At 34.4% G+C, this 21,271-nt stretch overlaps 2 protein-coding genes across 2 annotated transcripts in view; one reads left to right on the forward strand and one right to left on the reverse strand.

Annotated features, from left to right (window-relative positions):
- LOC123656359 (putative polypeptide N-acetylgalactosaminyltransferase 9) overlaps nt 1-21,271 on the reverse strand; it is a 144,483-nt gene that overhangs the window by 58,638 nt on the left and 64,574 nt on the right. The gene's annotated exons all lie outside the window — the stretch shown is intronic.
- LOC123656148 lies at nt 14,872-19,368 on the forward strand. Its single transcript, XM_045591856.1, has 2 exons — nt 14,872-16,011; nt 19,246-19,368. Exons 1-2 carry the CDS (start codon nt 14,872-14,874, stop codon nt 19,366-19,368), a joined length of 1,263 nt encoding a protein of 420 aa, XP_045447812.1.

Here is a 21,271-nt window from a genome sequence, read left to right on the forward strand (position 1 = left end):
TAGATGAAAGTCGCGTGAATGTTGCAACAGTGTATGTTGTGATGCGATGACACCCAAGTTTACGATCTCTCGCTCGCAATCCAACTAGATTCCTGACAGGTAACATTCTGGTGGATATTGCTGCTTTATTGCAGACAGCCTGTTGGTTTGCCGGACACGTAATGTGTTTTATATGTGATTACCGTCTGACAGTCCTATGTCTATATAAAATTATTGAGACTGACTCAGTTTCGTGTGTATGTTTGGAATGGAAGTTAAAGTTACACTACGCTTACAGTAAACTTCGTCTTTTACTTTGTGAAGTAATAATAATAAAAAACATGTATCTCTAATTTATTGTAAAAAAATGTCTTTACTTGTTGATAATAATTATTCTATATTAGTGAAAAATCTCTCTATTTTATTATCTATCGACATCTATGTAAAGTTAAATAATTTTACCACACGAATAATTATCAATATAACTAAATAAAAACTACATTACCTACATATTATATACTCGAGAACAACAAACGTTATCGAAATCGATTTGATTCCAAATTTACTTTCGCACTCGCAGCAGTACAAAAGTTACATTAAATGGCTATATTAGCATCTATATAGTAACTAAAATTTAACTTAATCGAAACATATTCATTATACATAGCTTACATATATGTACGTACCACTACAAAATCATCTTACCCATACTACTTGACGTAGGTATCGCTAAATTAAATACGCTCATGACAAATAATTGATTTAAACGTTTTAACACTAACGATTCATTACCAAATTTACTGACAGTCGAGAACTATGAGATTACGTCTTGCGAAAAGTTTCGCAAAAGATAGGTCGATCAAAATTATTTGATTTTGAATTACAAAAAAAAAAAACTATTTTGTAAAGACAGTCCACTAAACAATCACGGCGTGATTCATAGGTTATAACTGAATCTTCATGTATATTATGTAATGTCGAAGTGACTGGATACGGTAGATGTAAAAGCGAGCGAGATAGCGTTCACTAGTGAAGGTTTGTGTGCAAGAATTCTCGTTGATCAAAACCCGGAGATGCTGTTAAGTGGCGGTAGAAACAATAATGTTGCAGATGTTTTCTTTACTACTCGTATTAAGGTGGCAATCAAGGTATTATAATCTATTATTAATATTATAATTATTATAATCCACATGACGGCGAAGTAGCCTATAGACGCCTGCAAACACTAGTAACATCGCAAGTTTGTGGCCGACTCTACCTTCAACGTTCGTCAGTAGCCTACTTTTCTCACCACAGGAAGAAAGCACAACTTAAGTGATCTTTAGTAAGGTTGAGGTACTCGCTCAGTTGAGCTTTATCTCGAGCAAGATGTTTTCCTGTGAGAAGCCTCGATCCGTTGATAATTTTTAAAATCTAGTAAGGGTTTAATAATTCCTCGAAATAGTAAACACTTAAAAAAACATAGGTACAGTTGGGATATTTAATATAAACCAGTTCGAGCTCCATATTAACATGTTAGTGCAAAATTTCGACGTGAATTCTCGATCGACCCAATCCACAATTGAGTTACGAACCAGCTCTCTCGTCCAACAGATATTACCGCGACCACGATGTGCGCTACGCTCATCCTATTTTTGCGAACTCAATTCTATCCTCGGATATTTGTTTTTTTAGCAATATGAATTTACGTACGGATCGCTCTGATATATTAGGCAGCTTATGAATATTCTCTTTTTGCAATTAAATGCATATACCAATGTTAACGCAAGTTAAGTAAAATTTTATCAAACGTTAAGCGTGCTGTTGTGCTGTCTCAATTACACAATATTTTATCTATATACATATAAATAAAATTGGAGTGTATGTTTGCAATATTAAAATAACCGCTTTTTACCAAATTCATATGGACGCATATGTAAAATAACATTTTTTTAATTTTTGTCTGTCTGTCTGTCTGTCCCAGCAAATCTCTGAAGTGACTGAACCGATTTTGACGGGACTTTCACTGGCAGGTAGCTAATGTGATAAGGACTAACTGGAGCTACTTTTATTTTAGAAATTTATTTATTTTATAACTCTGCGAACTGAACAATAACTTTTTTGTTAAATTCCACGCGGACGAAGTCGCGGACACAACAATCCCACCAAAAACATTTTCATGTAAAATGTTGCCAAGACGAGATCATATGGCTCGCACTGTCAAAAAGTTATCAGATCTCATGTAGAACCAAGCTTCTAACTCTACACGCCCTAACTCTGCAAACCCTAACTTTACAAACTCTACACCTTAGTCAAAATATGTGGCTTGGCCGTTTCGCTACCGTCACGTGGCCGTAAGGTGAAAAATTTATTCACTGTTTATTACGTTTCTGTTATACAATAGTTCTATTAAAGAAAAAATAAAAAGAAGAAGAATAATTGATATACATATAATAAAAAATAAAAAGAAAATATACATATATATAAATGAGACAGGAAAGTCGTCATCTACAACATCGGCAGCCGGTAGTAACGAAACGGCCAAGCCACATATTTTGACTAAGGTGTAGAGTTTGTAAAGTTAGGGTTTGCAGAGTTAGGGCGTGTAGAGTTAGAAGCTTGGTTCTACATGAGATCTGATAACTTTTTGACAGTGCGAGCCATATGATCTCGTCTTGGCAACATTTTACATGAAAATGTTTTTGGTGGGATTTCACTTCTTTTTGTAAGTTGCTTATGACAATATTATAGCTGCATTTTAGCTCCGACACATTTTATACCATAAATATCATCCAATCTTCACAATATTCGGTTTAAGCACGCTGTTTTTGATTTTATGTTGAACTGATATGCAAACGGTGACCTCCGCCAAAACTTAAATAGCAAAATTACAAAATGTAAATTTTCGACATAAACTAATAACCGATTTTTATTTTTTATATATTTTATTATTATTATTAATAACAAGGAGTCCCTATATCAATTTTCAGACCTCTAGCATCAAAATTTGCGGAAGTCTCATACAAACTTCCATCTCCTAGTTTAAGGGGTTGGGGGGTAAAAGTTCCAAGTTTTAGAATTTTTTTGTTGTTTGTGTACTAATACTAGCTTACATACCAAATTTCAGCTTTCTGGGACTTCAGGAAGTACTCTATGAATTTTGATGATCATCAGTGAGTGACGAAATCGGGGTTTTTTAGGTATCAATAAAATCTAAAGTATAAGAGCTATGCAATTGAAACTTTATATGTTTAATAAATCCGCTATTGACATCATATCCCCAGAATTTTGTTTATCTGGTATAATCCAAACCCAAGTTATGAGGGTTCAAAAAAACGACGAAGCGCTTCGAGAAAAGATAGGTAGTGCTTTTCGTTTTTTTTTTTTTTTTTTTTTTTATTTCGTCTTGGCGGGGGCACTACCGTGCCCCCAGATAAATATGTCAATCACTAATTGTTTCACTTTTAAGAATGACTACTATAGATTAATCAAACATGAGTGTAGTATAAAGGCGCTAATATAAAAACAATTGCAGATACGCAATAAAATGTTATAACAGGAATTATCGCATGACCTGTTTCATAAAAAACGGAACTATTAATAATCATTGAACAGTAACGTCATATAACATAACCACGGTCGAAGGTACCCGATCCCTGAGCGCTCCACTGCCCCATGCATTTCCTGCAAGTCATTCTGATCGACAAGGTTTTATACGACTCACGTCGTTATATCCGTACGTGGATTAGCTCCTTATCTAGAACTACTTCCGTGAATTTTTATAGGAATTAACTTTACACGAATGAAGTTACACGCGAAGCAAGAAATAAATACATCTTTCAATCTGATGCTCTAAACTACTACACATTACAAAATAAAAAAAAATGTAACATAATTATATTGCTGGACGTTAGTAACAACATTTTGAATAATTACTATGAACTAAATAACTCACAAACTACTCATCGTGTCAGCGGTGACTACATTTGCTTAAAACTAAGATTTCGTCCGTGAATATATCAGACCTGTGGGATTTAAGTTCAAAACTAAACACGACATTTAAGATTTCATCCGGTCCTATATTACCATAAACATGTCTGCGAACTTCTTAATCCCCATCCACCATTATTTGTATCGTTTTCTAACTTCTATGATACATCACAGGAAAGTTTTAGTAAATTTAATTACGGCCTACAAGATGAAATGCATTACGGCTTACGAATCGTCAAGGACCGTGACGTTTTGACACTTCTGAGTTCGAAACTAGTAAGTTAAATGTTTGAGATTGATGACAACTACTATTTAAATATACATACGAGTTGTGTTTGACTTCTGACTGTAGCTAGCAAATATTATCTTAATATGATAAGTTTTAATTCAATAACAAAGTTATTAGTTTAATGAAAGTAGTTGATCAAGATGTCAGAATACGTAATTATATATTTAGAATTAAAGCACTGTTATCTTTCAGTTATGTAAATGAAAATACGTTAAGGTATGTTTGGATTCAGTATTAAAACGTAATATACGTTATGCAGTGGAAAAAACAGTTCAAAAGCAAATTCGTGTAGACGCAACGTCAACGAATATTTCACGGGTATCATAAAATTTCACACGCCATTCCTTCGTCTCTCGTGAATATATTATTTACTCGAGCTTGTGCGTTTCATTCGCATTAAAACGCTTCGCAACGAAGCGAGCCTTGACCTACAACATCTTCAGAAAGACAGAGGTATCATATAATAATTAGATGACATTATAAACTTATCCCGGAAAGTAGTAGAAGTGAGTCACAGTATAAAAAAAACTATTTATAAAAATTGTAGGTTGATTCTTAATTAAGCCTGTGGCAGTTTTAAAAATTAAAAAATTTAAAATTTATATGTTTATAGAAGATAAAAAAATATCATACCAAGAACCGTCTACAAGAAAGAAGACGAAAGATCAAAACCAGAAGTTAATCCTTAAAAATAATTACACTAATGCTACTTTCTAGTTTAACTCAAAGAGTTATACTAGAATGTAGTCCTTTAATGCGCCATTTAGACGTCTAATACATCATTCCAGGGAAAAACATTTAGCATCTCTTGCAAGAATCATTCCGGCGTATGATAATGCTACTACGAGTCCGCACATAGTTACGTGTAACGCGACTGTAATGACGTCACACTCCATTTACTTCGTGATATTTTACTAACATTAGTTATCAACTAAGAAACTAGTAGGTAACGAAATTCTCTGGAATAAAAACTCAAGTTTTTTAACCGACTTCCAAAAAAGGAGGAGGTTCTCAATTCGACTGTATTTTTTTTTATGTATGTTACTTCAGAACTTTTGACTGGGTGGAGCGATTTCGACAAATTTTCTTTTAATCGAAAGGTTGTGTGTGTCATTTGGTCCCATTTAAATTTATTTGAGATCTAACAACTGCTTTTCGAGTTATATCTAATAATGCGTTTTTAGTTGACGCTTTTTTAGTCGACCTACGTTATATTATACCGCATAACTTTCTACTGGATGTACCGATTTTGATAATTCTTTTTTTGTTGGAAAGGGCATATCTAGTTTTGGTACCATAATAAGGAAACCAGGATCTGATGATGGGATCCCAGAGAAATCGAGGGAAACTCTTGAAAATCCGCTATAACTTTTTACTGGGTGTTACCGATTTTGATAATTTTTAATTTAATCGAAATCTGATGTTTATGGGATCCCAGAGAAATCGAGGGAAACTCTTGAAAATCCGCAATAACTTTTTACTGGGTGTTACCGATTTTGATAATTTTTTATTTAATCGAAATCTGATGTTTATCATGTAGTCACATATAAATTTAGAAGTTACTTGACTATTTTTTCGTCAATCTACGTTGTATTACTCGTCGATGTAATTGAAGTCGGTTTTTGTTCGTTTGCGAGCAAACACAATTATGTCGATTTGTATTTGTAGTTTTATTGTGTAATCTACTTAATATTTATGTTTTATTTTATAACAGGTTGTAGTGGTTATAAGCATTTTATTAGGTATGTAACGAAAAAATGATGACAACTGGTTGAATTATTAAATTATATAATGTCGACATTACCACTATAGGTTTATTACGTTACGCGAAGGTATTAAGCATTATTCAGCCTATTAAATGGCGGTGCTGGTCATTGGCCTCTTTCTCCATGTAGAATGCTTGAAGCGTAATCTACCACGCTGCTCCACCGCGGGTTGCAGGATACGTTCCCTATTATGAGTAACGATCGCGCTCAGGTACATATTTATGATAACAACCACAAGAACAGATATCCAAAACCGGTAAGAAATATTTCTACAAATACAAATATCCATCCCGAGTAGGAATCCAACCCGAAAACCGTAGATGTTTTAAGCGATAACGTGCAACACTACACCATAGCGATTGTTGTATTAAATATGTTAAGCAATATTGCGGTCTAGCGTATCTGTTTACGCGCAGTCTTATGAGATATAGTACAACTAAATTTTCGTCTTAGATTTTACGCTTAGCAGTGCGTTACCAATGTCAAGTATACTGAATTCGGCAGACGTAGGTGGTAATTGCTTATATTTCAACGCAAATATTGGTTTGAACTGATATTTGCTTCAAAGTTTTGAAAAATCGAGCATACCAAGATAAATATACTCTAAACCTGTAGAATAATGAGATTTTTTTTTTACCAGAAAATTCACAAAAGGGTTGTAGCAAACTGCTTAGTGATTCATCGTCGTCATTTAAAATTAGGCCTATTCCAGCTCAGAAATATCTTTCTCGATCGCCGAACCAAAGAAAAAAACCGATTTAGAATACAATTGACCAATTGGTCTCGTTCCGTCAGCCAATGTCTCACAAAACTCACCAAGTAAAGTTGAGACACCTGTGATATATTTTTACACAGAACTCTCGCATTTTTTCTACCCTTCCCTTCAATGTATAGTTCAGATAACATTATACGTTTAGAACTAATTTTGATATAAATACACGACTAAAATTATTTTAGGTGCATAATATAAAATTATAATTAGACCGAATCAACTAGTATAACAACATAACTGTTGAATAATATAAGGTCTAATCAAACAGAAGGCTCGGAACAAGTCTCAAGATAGAATTACCTAACTATTATAATACCGAGCCGTGGGAGTGTTGTCTTGGATCATCGCTAATTGTATTTACTGTGAACGCTCATTCATCATGTCGTAATAAATTACCTTCTTTTTTAACGATGAACTAACGATAATAGTAGAACATGAAGTATAAAAAAGAGAAGCATTAAGTCTTATCAAGAATACACTAGACAGGTAGATAGACAGTCAAGTGGGAACGTACTAATAGGAATAAATTGGTCTCAATACTAACATACAAACTTAGTTTAAACCTGAAGATTTTCAGGTCAGTTATCCCACCAAGCGGTAAAAAAAAATACCGAACCGGATATTAAAGCCACGTAAGATGAGACATTACTGGAGTTAAAGCCGTCACGACTCGACAAGAAATGACCGTAGATTGCATGCACAGTTCAGAAGCTACCGATTACAAATTACAACACCCGCATCAAGTTCGCCGGCCAACTCGCCGTAAGTGCGCAATTATTGGAAACGATTGGCGAAACCGATGGCTCTCATCCGAGGCCATATTGATAATACTGAATACGTTCCTTACCAAATGGCATTATTATGCCATGTGCGGTCGCCGTTGATGTTATTGGTCGGACGCCAAACGCCTGGGGATTGTGGTAGGAGCTCTATGTTCGCAGATCGTGTGAAATTTATAGACTCGCAATTTGCGTCGTATATAGTGACAGCGGTTACAGATAATCGAAGTTAACTACTGACAGTAACATAAATGGGAAATTCCGGTTTAGTAGGAATCGGTAAGATAAATTGGTACGAACGGAATTGTGTTAAAGATTTTAAGAGGAAGGAAACAGAGAATAGTATTGAGGCTTCGTAACAGTGATATGTGAACTGTATATTTAGAGGAAATATCACAAAATATAAATAGGTTGATACACGTTTATTTATATAGCGGTGAACTCATCACTCGTTATCAAAATTTAACTGAGATATTTTTTTAATTCATTCATAGCAAGCTACATAATCAGCTGATGATTTAACAAGAAATAGACACAGACATACATACTCCTGTATAACTATAAACTCTGACATATCTATATACTCGTATATACGACATGGTATGAGTGAAATATAAAAATTGTTGACGAGATCGTTAACCCTTAACCGGAATCGTGGGTCCATTTTAACCCGACAACGACAAAAAAATCGTTTAATTTCAAAACGCGAACATCAACACTTTTGCGCGCCAACGTAATGTCATTACGTCGCTTGTTGCGACGGGTGCCGGATGCGTGGCGTTTTGAAATTACTGGAAGTGTAAGTACGAGCCGTCGTTGGGTCCAATTGGACCCACGATTCCAGGTACGTTTTTTTTTTTCAAATGTGTATATATATATTTTAAATTATTTTGACACAATTCTGAAATAATGGCGCGTAGTCTTAGCGAAAACGATATCCAGGAGCTATTGTTGGATGAAAATGATACAGAACCAGAACCTTTGAGTGATTTCGAACCTTGTGACGAAGAAAACATAAGTGACAATGAAAATTCGAAACATGAAGCCACTTTTCAATCAAGTGACTATTCATCTGACGATAATGTCGAAGATGAAAGTAAAGGAGAAGGTAATGCACTGTCATCTAAAACTTACTATAGAGGCAAAAATAGGTTTAAGTGGTCTAAGACATCGCCTAGTAGCTCCAGAATCAGAAGTCACAACATTATTACTGACCTACCTGGGATCGTTGGTCCAGCTCGTGATAAACAACAACGAACAACAAGAAAGAAGAGCAGTTTATTCTTCATTTTCAATGGATCTGAAGAACATAATTGATAATTTCCTGGGGCCAGCTGTTGATGTACCGCAAAATGATACACAACAAGAAACTTCCACTCAAAGTGGGTCACGAAAGAGAGGAAGATGCTATTTATGTGGTCCAAAGATTGAAAACAAACAATCGCAAAAGTGTGGTAGATGCTGCAAATTTATATGTAAGCTTCAGGTACAAAAAATTTTTTGTATAGCAAGTGCCTTACATAGAATAAGTAAAAGACTGATAACAATTTTACGGTTTTAGAATAGGTTGTCATTTTTTTTATTTTCAGTTGATCTCACAAAGAATTTATATTTTTGTTAACGTAAAGATACGTAGAACTCTAAACTATTGTAAAATTTTAAATCTTTTTTGTTTTTATTATTTTTTGATATGGCCAAAAAGAAGACCAGGTAAAAATGACCAAATGTAGAACCTAAGATTAAAAGTGAAAAAAAATATATAATTCCATGATGTAAATGAATAAAAGTTCATTTATATCTTACATAACAATTGTTTTAATGTATTTATAACCCATCTAAGTGATAATTTCTTCTGTATTAAATAATAGCTTGGATTTTAATTAAAGGGTCCATTTGGACCCAAGATTCCAGTAACGTAGAACAATTTAGCGATTCCGGTTAAGGGTTAAAGCGCAGTAATAACATTATTATTAAATTATAACATGAGCGCTTAGTTTAATTAAAAAACGCTCTTCCTGGGTTTATATTTTTACACATTTTATTTGTACGTAAGATAAATAAGATAAAAACCATATGACAATAAAAAGTATTTATAAAACAAGTTAGTCATCCATTCGATATTTATCACAGTTGGAAAGATGTTACGTAAGCCACATCGATTAATTCTTAATTTGAATTTTATTTTCACATGTGTGATTATATTGTAAAATGATTATAAAAAAGGATATCTTCAGAATTTATTTATTTATTTATGAAATGGTCAAATATTTTTTTAAGTATATTTTCGTTCTAGAATATCTTTTAATTGCCTTCAAATTATATTCAAATTATAGACTTTACTTGACCTGAACAAATTAAAATCGAAGTACCCAACTCGTATTATAGATTTAATAAAATTTAAAAATTACTTTATCAATAATATCGACATTAAAAATATTTTACTAAGATATTACATACATATATATAAACAATGTCACATGTCGTTGTTTGGAATGAGCCAAACATAAACAAACGTTTGATATAACAATCAAGGATTCTGTTTAAATTAATCTCGCTCATAAAACAATTACATACATACTCACACAGTACATTTTGATAAGACGGCCTCAGTATGTCTATGCAGATGGTAGTCGGGGCTACTCGTGTTACTAATAATTGGGTTGTTAGGTACCGTAAATGCTAGAAGATCAAGTGGCAATTGTTGAATGAAGAACTATACAAACTATCAATTTATACATTTATTACATTGTACACGACTGCTTAGATAATGTTTGTAGAGTATAGATAAGGAAAAATACAATACAACGATACAAAAACATATTTCGTATTATTTATTTTTGTATTTTACCCACACGTGAGGGAATTCGAAACATTTTTAATATCTCTTAGGGCGCTTATCACTTATAATGCCGCTTATCGCTTAGAACCGAATATTAAATCATCATATCAAAAATTTCGACCTAGTAGAGGTACATCGATTCATAGCTTAACTGCCAAAAGCGCCGACACGGTGAGTCGGAGATGCAGGTTCGATCCCCGTTGGAACGGATTTTTGATATTAAAATAAAAAAAATATGTTTTTTTTTCATATCTATTGATATACCTATCTAGCTATATTATAAAAAAATGAGGATTAATTACGCCTAAAACTGTAGCTTCTCTATTACACACCGCCTAAAACCACTCCTTAAGACAGTTTCTTTAGCGAAGAATCGACAGTAAACAATTCATCAAGATATGAATTACATTACGTACAAAATTATAAAAGAAACAAAAGCCATTATTATATTAAGCCTTAAAATGTTATCAAGCAGACAGTTTGTAAATACCACTAAACTGAATCAATGCGAAAAGGTACAATGATCATTAGCATATGTTAATACTAATCAGGATACCGCAGTCAATGGTCCGTTTTAATGAGCAAAGCACTGCGTGAATAATAACATAGTACAAATTAATACAAGTCAGACACCACACTTGTGCACACTCATTCTGTTCAAACATCGAATGTCACCTACACGGTTCACAGTGACAAATAATAAAAATCGCGTTTAAATGGCTTTTAGAATAGTTATAGCGGCCTTAGTAACATATTGTAAAAAAGTTAGTGAAAGACTACACAAAGTGGAAGGAACCCTAAAAAGTAAAATGACTATTCGATTAAACAAAGATTCATTTTTATTTTGACCATCAATTTAATGGATGCCCATGTAAAAGTAATTTTTATGGGATATTTATTATACTTTTATTAGTCGTCATTTTGATAAAGACACTAATACTTTTTATTTTTACTTAAGTTATTTTTAGACATGTATTCTAATTTCTCACTTTACTTTGTAATAAATTGTTTTTTAAAGTGAACAGACGAGACAGATTGAGATGGTTAATAATAATCATGCTTCATTTTCTGACTTAATGATCCTAATTGCAATAAATAATACAAATATATATTTCTGCTAATTAATTTCTTTATTATTTTTATGATTTCAGATATAAGTATGAAAGCTCAAAATACTAAATCGGCTACATTGGAAAAACTTGTTACGTTGACAACTGCGTTGTTGAAAACGCTTGAAATATTGTTAACTTCGATCAAGATCAAATATCTATATTTTATGAAACCAAACGACCTTTTATCAATTTAAAAAAAAAAATACTAAATAGATGCATTCGGTGCAATAAAAATGTATCTTTCAGAATCTGAGTAGTCCATTTAAACATAATTTTAACATTGACAGACATTATACAAAACATCTTAAGTAACAATGACAAGTAACTTTAGCGTGACTTTGACCGATCGTAAGGCGTCGGTTACCGTTAAGGTTGTCATGTGAGGAGACGCGCTATGATCGTTTTTCTCGTGCAAAAACGTAATACGATTGTTTTCAAATTTAACAATTCAATTAAACCAAAAAAAAACATCGTACCTCCCTCAAATTTATAGAATCTTACTTTTTCTGTGTAGTAGAAAGTACTTCTTTAAAGATTTATATTTCCTTTCTTTGAACTTACGCCTTGCTTATTTAGATAGTGCAAAAAATTCCAGAAGTATTGTTTAAGCCCGTGCATTTTTTAATTCGCGCTTTTTTGTTTAATCTACAAATTTTTTCACTTCATATTTTGAAAACTTATCTGTCACCTTCCCCTACTCCCATCACCATACTAACTTCACCCATTTGCGTAATGAATGAAAATTATTTTATATTTATTTTAGTATCTTAAAATAAAAATCCATACTATATTTGTTTCAAAATCGAAAAAATATATATGTAAAATTGCACCTAGGAGTTTAAAGAATAAAATTAATACCTACCGCCAGGATGAAGCCTGTAAAAAAAGCAAACTTAGGGTTGTCTATTATTTTCCTGCGTTACTAGTGGGTGGCATGTATAAACAGGTATATTAATATATATTGTTCTAGTTACTTTCACGTACGCGTTTAATAAATTAATCTTACATCAAAGTGAGCGTTGTTTCATTGCGAATACGATGACCTAAGGTTGCCTGCTAAAAGTCTGGTTTAAATGGCAGTAACCAAATTTAATACCTATAGCTTGGCTAAAATTTTTCCAGCCAACCTTTTCGCGACTTCGCGAATCTTTATTTAAATTTTTAAATTTCTATGCATTAAGCAAATGGGTAAAGATAACGTCTACTTCGTATCTTAGACTCAGACTAGCTAATTGAATTTAGTCATTTTTATACCATTTTAAATAATAAAAATAAACAACTATTATGTAGGTAACACAACTTTGAACAATTTTCAAATAACTCGCTTCATTTAAAAATAATTTTAACCAAATTTCCTAGAATGACATTAGTTTCCAGGTTGTATACCTTACGAGCAAATCTTGATCAACGTAAATTTCCTGTAAATTGAAAGGCATTAGGTGCAAATTGTTGGCATTGAATCGGGACAATACTGGCATTCGCCACCCAATTCACTCGGTTCCAATTAAAATCTAAGCGGGACAATTCTGAGTTGAATATTAGATTTTCATTCTATACGGCTTGAGAATTTCCTCATCGGATGCTTGATTAAAATATACTTTTAACAGAAATAATCTTCCGTACTTATAATTTCCAAATAGGTGTATATTTAAAAAAATACCTTTTGAAAGAGCCGAATTATATATTTTAAGAGATCCGCTCCTATCTGTGTTAGACGTTTTTGTGGTAAATTTTATTTAAGTAGAAGCGGTTAGAGATAATTTCTCGGCACACGAGTTTCGCTTAGGTACAGCCTGAGCTAACTTTGGAATGCTTCCAAGAACTCAAGTAATTTTAGACTAAAAATCTATAAATCAACTCATTATACTTACTTACCTTGCGCATGGAAAAATTAATTTGAAAGTTACTATAAAGTATTTAAGAATTTATTCTCCACAACATATTTATACGTGTTCCATTACCTGCAACAAGTTAAAAAAAAGATAGTACAGACAGGAAATGACATAATAACATTAAAAGCGTTAGGGTTTAAGAAGTGTTTTAAGATTAAGTCAACGTTTAATTTAATTTGTCTGAACTCCGAAGGCGTCATGTGAAATCACTTTGATCTCGGTAATTCAAATGTTTATCTCGACTAACTAACGTTATGTCGGCCCATAATTGTTCAAATAGAGATTGCGGAGTCTCAGCAATTAAAATGCAATTTATTATTCGAAAACTCAATTTTCTGAAAGGATAGAGTAATGTTGAAATACTTTAATACAAGTTTAGGAACCATTTCATAAGTTGTATTTAGCTAGATTACAATTTGAACTCATAAAATTGCACAATTAAGTTGTAACTATTGGTGAATGACAATTTAACTATTTTCTTTTACTATTTTATTGAAACATCAAGGCGAGTAAGTGACACATAAAATTAATCAGTAAACAAAAAAATTCCACTTTAAAACTATAGTGTCATTATGATGTTTGATGATGTAGCAAAACTAATCATAAAGGGTAAAGAAGCATTTGAGTAAAAACATTTACATTTAAAAGTTGGAAGCTGTAACATTGTGTAGTGAAGTAACAAGTACAAATTTTCATTTGTAAACAATTGTTTCAATTTAACCATCGTCCGGTGTTACAGAGCAAGATTAATATCGAAACGTTTTTACAATGTTTTACAATGATATTAAAAAATAGTTAGGTATATCCTGATTAGCATGAAAAAAAAAATTAAACATACAAATCCGTTTAAAATAAAATGTAAAATATTATTGGTCAAACTGTTTTTTTTTTCTACGTGACATTTGATTTTTATTTAAAAAAAGCATCACTCCACTGACGCCGTTTTTTTTTTAATTTAATCTTAATTATAAAACATAATTTCTAATTCGGAATAAATACGGCTTTCGGACTGATTATCCTAAGCACAGGTTATTGTAATAACCTAAATAGGACAAGAAGTCAAATAAAATTTCAGGCAATTAAAAAAATAATAATAATACATGTAATTTCACTAATTAAGATTCTTTGTCACAATTATGAAATAAAGTTATTTTTACTTATTTATAGATTACTACAAATGCCTTCAAATATGTTCCTTCTAAACAATTTCAATATCTGAAAAAGGAACTCCGAATGATTTAGTTAAACAAACCGTACACGGGATACGTTTATCTCTTCACACCCACTAGCTTTGATAATGCTCTGGTTAAATTACAATTGCCACAGCATTATGGTTGTGTAGCAAAAGAAGCGATACGCGTGCTTTTTTAAACTGTGTACACACTGCGCTTTTTAATATACACGTACATAATACGCTGGAGTCTGTATGTTTGCTCGTGATGATGTTTGCTGCCGGCGTCTACGTAACTTAGAGATGCCTAACCTTTCCATCATGTGGTGTTTATTGGATACGGGCATGGAGCAGGTTGTGTATGCCTGTACCTATCGGTCGCACAGTGGTGATCGGGAGACGACTCGGATGTTCGACTATCTCAGTGAGACGGCTGACATGGTCCAACGTCGGTATCCAGCTGCCCAAATGGTATTTCTGGGGGATTTTAACGCTCACCACCAGGACTGGCTGTTCCCATACCAGAATACCGACCACGCCGGGAGAGAGGCGCTCAAATTTGCTCTGTCGCCAGATCTTACCCAGCTAGTCCATGAAGCAACACGAGTACCCGACGTTGACGGCCATACACCTAATTGTTTGGACCTTCTGTTGACAACTGACCCCGACCGGTCCTCGGTATCAGTTGCAGCTCCCCTGGGCACATCTGATCACTGTGTGGTAAAGTCAGTATCTAACTTTCACCCTCTGGATACAGGTCCTACCGGAACCAGACGTGTGTGGCGATATAAGTCGGCAGATTGGGATGAGATGCGACACTTTTTTGCATCCTACCCTTGGCGGCGGACTTGCTTCTCTTCCAGTGATCCGTCGAGTTGCGAACAAGAAATATCGGAAGTGATACGTCAGGGGATGGAGTACTTCATTCCATTTGCTGATGTATCACTAGATGGCAAGATCCCTAGGTGGTATAATGCAGAATGTGCCGAAGCTGCAGCCCGTAAGGACTCAGCGTTTGCAGCGTGGGCTGAAGCCCGTACCCTTAAATTTCCGGACATAACTACGAGGAAGAGAGCGTTCAACTCTGCTGCCAAGTCCTACAAAAGGGTTCTTAAAAAAGCTCGTTTCAACCGTATTAAACGCATCGGAGCCCAACTAGCTTCCCATCCGCGCGGTAGTAGAGCATTTTGGTCACTCTCTAAGTCGGTTGAAATGAGCTTCTGCCGTCCCTCGCTGCCTCCTCTGCTTAAACCAGATGGATCGCTGGCCTTTACTGCGACAGACAAGGCTAACCTTTTAGCGAATCTGTTTGCAGAAAATTCGCTCCTTGATGCAGGTAGTGCCTCACCGCCCAGACATCCACCTTGCGACTCTGTTATGTCAGAACTACGCATTCGCCAAACTGAGGTTTTGAGAGTACTCCGTAACTTGGACGTGAATAAGGCTAGTGGTCCTGACGGGATACCAGCAAGAGTACTTAAACACTGTGCTCCTGAGTTGTCTCCTATTCTCACGCGCTTGTACCGCCTCTCTCTAAAATCCGCTCAAGTTCCTAAAGCATGGAAGATTGCCAACGTACAACCTGTACCTAAAAAAGGTAGTCGTGCCGACCCGGCTAACTATAGACCTATCGCGATCACCTCCATACTGTGTAAAAGTTTGGAGCATATACTGAATGAAAAGCTCCTAGCATACCTCGAGTTGAATGACCTCCTATCGGACCAGCAATACGGTTTCCGCCGTAACAGGTCCACGGGGGATCTTTTAGTGTACGCCTCGCACATCTGGGGCGAAGCCGTGGACAAGCACGGAGAAGCGCTAGCTGTCTCGCTTGATGTATCGAAGGCATTTGACCGGGTCTGGCATGAGAGCCTATTGAGCAAGCTTTCAGCTTACGGAATACCCCCGAGCTTGTGTGACTGGATATCAGATTTCCTGAGTGGACGATCATTTCGGGTGGTCTTAGATGGCTCCTCGTCTGAGTTGATGGCGGTTAATGCCGGTGTCCCTCAGGGATCAGTTCTCTCTGCAACCCTCTTCTTGATTCACATAAATGACCTCCTCAGGCCCGGTATCTTTGGATACGCGGATGACAGCACTGTAACGGAGAGATACGTGTCCGGTCCCCGAGCTGGTGGGGCTGAAACTCATGAGCATAAAGAGGCCCTGGTTGAACGCATGAATTTGGCTTTGAAAGAGGTATCCGATTGGGGTGACGCCAACCTAGTCAAATTTAATGCTTCCAAAACACAAGCGTGTCTTTTCACTGCTAAACGGAGTCCATTCCCATTAGCCCCAACTTTCCGGGGTGTATCTGTTCCGATCACCGATAGTATTGATCTTCTAGGCATAAATATTTCGTCTAATATGAACTTCGGACAATGCATAGAATCCAAGGCAAAAATTGCTGGTAAGAAACTTGGTATCCTCAATAAAGTCAGGCAGTACTTCACACCGGAACAGCTTCTTACTCTCTACCAAGCACAAGTTCGATCGTGTATGGAGTACTGCAGCCACTTATGGGATGGCTCTGCCAAGTACCAGCTCGCTGCTTTGGATTCTGTGGATCGACGCGCCAGAAGACTCATCGGTGACAAATCGCTGGTTCGCTCTAGACTTCAAAGTCTCGAACATCGGCGCAAGGTTGCCTGTTTGTCGGTATTTTACAGGTTATATTTCGGAGAGTGTGCTCTAGAACTATACAATTTGGTTCCACCATCACCTTTCTACCACCGAACCGCAAGGCATCGCATGAATCTGCACCGCTATGTGGTTGAAATCCCACGATCTCGCACTAAACGATTTGCTTCCTCGTTCCTAATACGCCCCGCAAAAATTTGGAATGCCCTTCCGGCTTCCGTTTTTCCAACGAACTATAACTTGGGTATCTTTAAATCAAGAGTGAATAGGCATCTTCTAGGCAAGCGCGCACCACCTTAGGCTGCATCTTCACTTGACTTCAGGTGAGATCGCAGTCAAGCGCTAGTCTATATATTAAAAAAAAAAAAAAACATAAGCTATACTAAATATGCGCACGTATTATGAGCATAAATGTGTGTGTGTGTGTGTGTGTGTATCTACAACCACGCTTATAAACGCGCATGAAATAAGCATGTTAAATATGCGTATCCATTTTACGTGAAACATAAAAAGTATGACAAAGTACACGCTTGTATATATTATGTTATTACATATACATAAACACGGTTACATAACAGAGCAGTCAAACATAAACAGGGAAAGCTCAGTCTGCACAAGGCCTTATACTCGACATCCCAGACTCACTCAACGCAGTACAAACAAAACAATTGTCAGAAAACCACATCGTGACTAACTGCATTATGCACTTTATGACTGTCGTAATGAACATTAAGATGGCTCTATCCTGTGAATTCAACCGCGTGACATTAAATAAAATACCACAAAGCTAAGATTTTTTTTTTTTTTTTTTGAATTACAATTAATTACACCAAACTGATTACAATCTGATAAAGTCTGCAAAATTTATCTTGAATCAATTATCTGATGTTATCGATAAGTAGTATAAAACCTTGAAATATTTATGTCTATTTTGAATTATTTTCTGAAAATACTTCTTCTGCTAGAATGCGGGTTATATTCCCTACTATGAGTAACGATCGCTATCAGGTATACATGATAACAACCGGGACCGAAGGCTTAACGTGCTCTCCGAGGCACAGTGGGGAGACCCACGAGGACTGCACAAACACCCAGACCATGGCAAACACCTGTATGGCCAATACAAGTGTTTGTCATGTGCGGGGATCGAAGCCGCAACCGCCAGCGCAACAGGTACAATCCATGGCTGTAACCGTTGCGCCAACGCGGCGCCATTAAATAATTACACTAAAATTAAAAATTGTATTTTGTTGTATTTGTATGTAATTGCGCCATAAAATAACTACACTAAAATTAAAAATTGTATAATACTATACAGAAAAAAAAAATGTGTATAACAAGCTACACAGAATAATTTCGAAGGATTTACCTACGTACATTTATTCACAACAAGCAATCTATGTAATTGACAACAAGATTCAACGACCAAATAGAACTTAATCTCAGTCACTATCACACACACTATAGTGATTACCGATAACAAATTAAAAATAATGACAAAATAATTTTATTATATTTAACCTTAATGTAACTGCGATAAATATGTTACGATTAATTCATAACTTTACGAGTACAACACAGAAAACAGGACGATACGGCACAAGACGTAACATTTGTCGAAACAACAGACGCTAATGTAGAAATACAATCAACTTTATCAACGTTAGTTCACTACGGTATCAGATAAAAGTAATTTAAGGACTGTCATTATCAACTAATACATGTGTAATGAAAAAAAGTCTTTTGCTTTCAAAATAAATTTAGTATGATTTGGATTTTTGGTATTGAATTTTAAAATTTACCTACACTGACGAACGTATAACTATATTTTTGCATGATTTTTATTTTTACAAACTGTCCAATCAATAATGACTACAAAAAAAGAATTGTCTAATAGAGTGCACGTAGTAACTTGGAACTTATGTTTTGAGATTTATGGAGACTTCGTTTTATTTTTATATATAGATTAATAAATCCAACAATTGCAACAATTCATGTGACTTAAAAATTGAGATAGATATATCAATATTATTACAGCAAATCCAGCCTCTGTTTGAAACACTCGATATCAATGGTATCGAATGCAATTCCGCTCGACTACAGACAGAGTATCAAATCAGATTAATGCCGCTCAGCCACGAAGACATCAATTACATGTAGGTATATGTATCTAAATCCTCGGTAGTGACATACTCCTAACAGCTATAAATCACTATTCATCACATCAATAAACGAGAAACTAGTTTATAAATAATAAATAAATATATCTTATAACATACACAAACTGTCGTCTGTTCCTATGGTAAGTGACTTAATTCTTGTTATAGGTAACAGCCGCCTGATATAGCTGAATACTTTTTTTTTTGATAAATACACATCGAAACACCACACATATATTACACCCAGACTCAGGCGGGAATCGAACCAACAACACGCGGATCAGAAACTACAAACTGTGCCAACGAGCTAGTCAAAAATTAATTGGGTGTAAAACAAAATTTTGAGTTTGTCGATATAAAAAAAAAAATGTAAGTGACAATTTTAACACTTATGCAAAAAAGAGGGCTTGAGTATTTATTTCGATGATTATTATTTGAATATTTTAAGAAAAACAAATTGTGAGAAATTTTATCATTTTATATTTTTGCTAACAACTTAAGATAAAATGTCTTTTTAATGTAAGTTTTTCCAGAGTTAGAACAATGATACAAGGTTGTCATAATTACAAACAACCAATTCTTACGTTGATAAATACGAGTAAAACTATAAACCGCTGCCAGTTAAAATCATAATAATGTAATTATTTTAACATTTTACAAAACAAATAGAATCTACACCGTTAGAGAAGACGATTAATCTGCCTTGATCTCAGCAATTTACTACAATTTCCTAAACTGCAATCATTATTCTAAATCCAGACCTAAAAGGTTATTCATCACATAATCCCTTACAAAGTAATTTAAGTACGAAGAAGAAACTATTTGCGATAGTTATACAATTTTATTGATGTTGCGAGATCCGATTTGAACTAGAAACCCGTGAAGACCTACAAGAATAACAAACGACATAATATTTTTCGATACAAAATAACTATTACACGTAAGGATAGTCGTTAGACGAGTTGAATATTTGTTAGTTATGTATGAAGCACTAGAAAGATATGAAAAACTTCGACCGTGTTGCATATAATTTTGTACATACGAGTGTTTGGACGGGGTTCAGTTAACACACAGTTAACAAATAGAACGTATGACACGAACACTCGTTGGTAAGTTTTGTTGAATAAATTACCGCATTATGACATACGTGCGTTGACACAAAATCGAAATGTTAAATGTATTAAAATACTAAAGGTGTGTTAAGTATTTGAATACATGTTTTGAATAAAATATTAAATTAATTAATATTTTTAAATAAAAATTCTTTTTGAGTCCATTTGTGTAAATTTTTGTTCGAAAATATTAACTATATAAAAAAACATGTCTGCGTGATAGTTTGATTTTATCTATACAAACTTAGTGCTTACAATTTGTTCTAACGATAAATCAACATCCAAAGTCATGATAATAAAATCAAGAACTCAGTCTTCATATCATAAATCTCACTTATACACGATTTCAAACTTACTCGTATTTTAAATCACCATTCGCTTAAAGATCTTTATTATTAAATAGATAACAATTTAGCTGGAATATGTTCGCAATGTAAGCGAAACTCTAAGGCATAATGTCCCATTCTCTTCTATCCCTATCAGAGCCAATCATGTGCACGCTCATTGAATTCGCGAAGATGCTCCATTGTCGAGACGCGTTATGTTCTAAATTAAGCCGTTTCACTAGTAGGCGTAAATGGAGCTTGTATTAAGACTTATAATATTAATAGACATTTCTAAACTTATTATCAATTACCTAAATTTCATGCTTACAATATTAGACCACTTTATGATTAAAGAAAATTGTTAAAATATCCGCTATCACTTAAATTAGGTAATTGAATTTATATCCCCAAATACTAAAATTAAATCAAGTTGTATTGCATAAGTTTATTTAAAAAACTACTATAA

The sequence above is a fragment of the Melitaea cinxia genome, chromosome 9 (assembly GCF_905220565.1).
Source record: "Melitaea cinxia chromosome 9, ilMelCinx1.1, whole genome shotgun sequence".
Taxonomy (NCBI): domain Eukaryota; kingdom Metazoa; phylum Arthropoda; class Insecta; order Lepidoptera; family Nymphalidae; genus Melitaea; species Melitaea cinxia.

Bases quoted from the DNA above. Each gene is read 5' to 3' on its own strand.
- LOC123656148 (XM_045591856.1), top strand. From the start codon at position 14,872: ATGCCTAACCTTTCCATCATGTGGTGTTTATTGGATACGGGCATGGAG. The intron at 16,012-19,245 runs GCTAGTGGTCCT...ATATTATTACAG, and splicing joins GTAACTTGGACGTGAATAAG to CAAATCCAGCCTCTGTTTGA.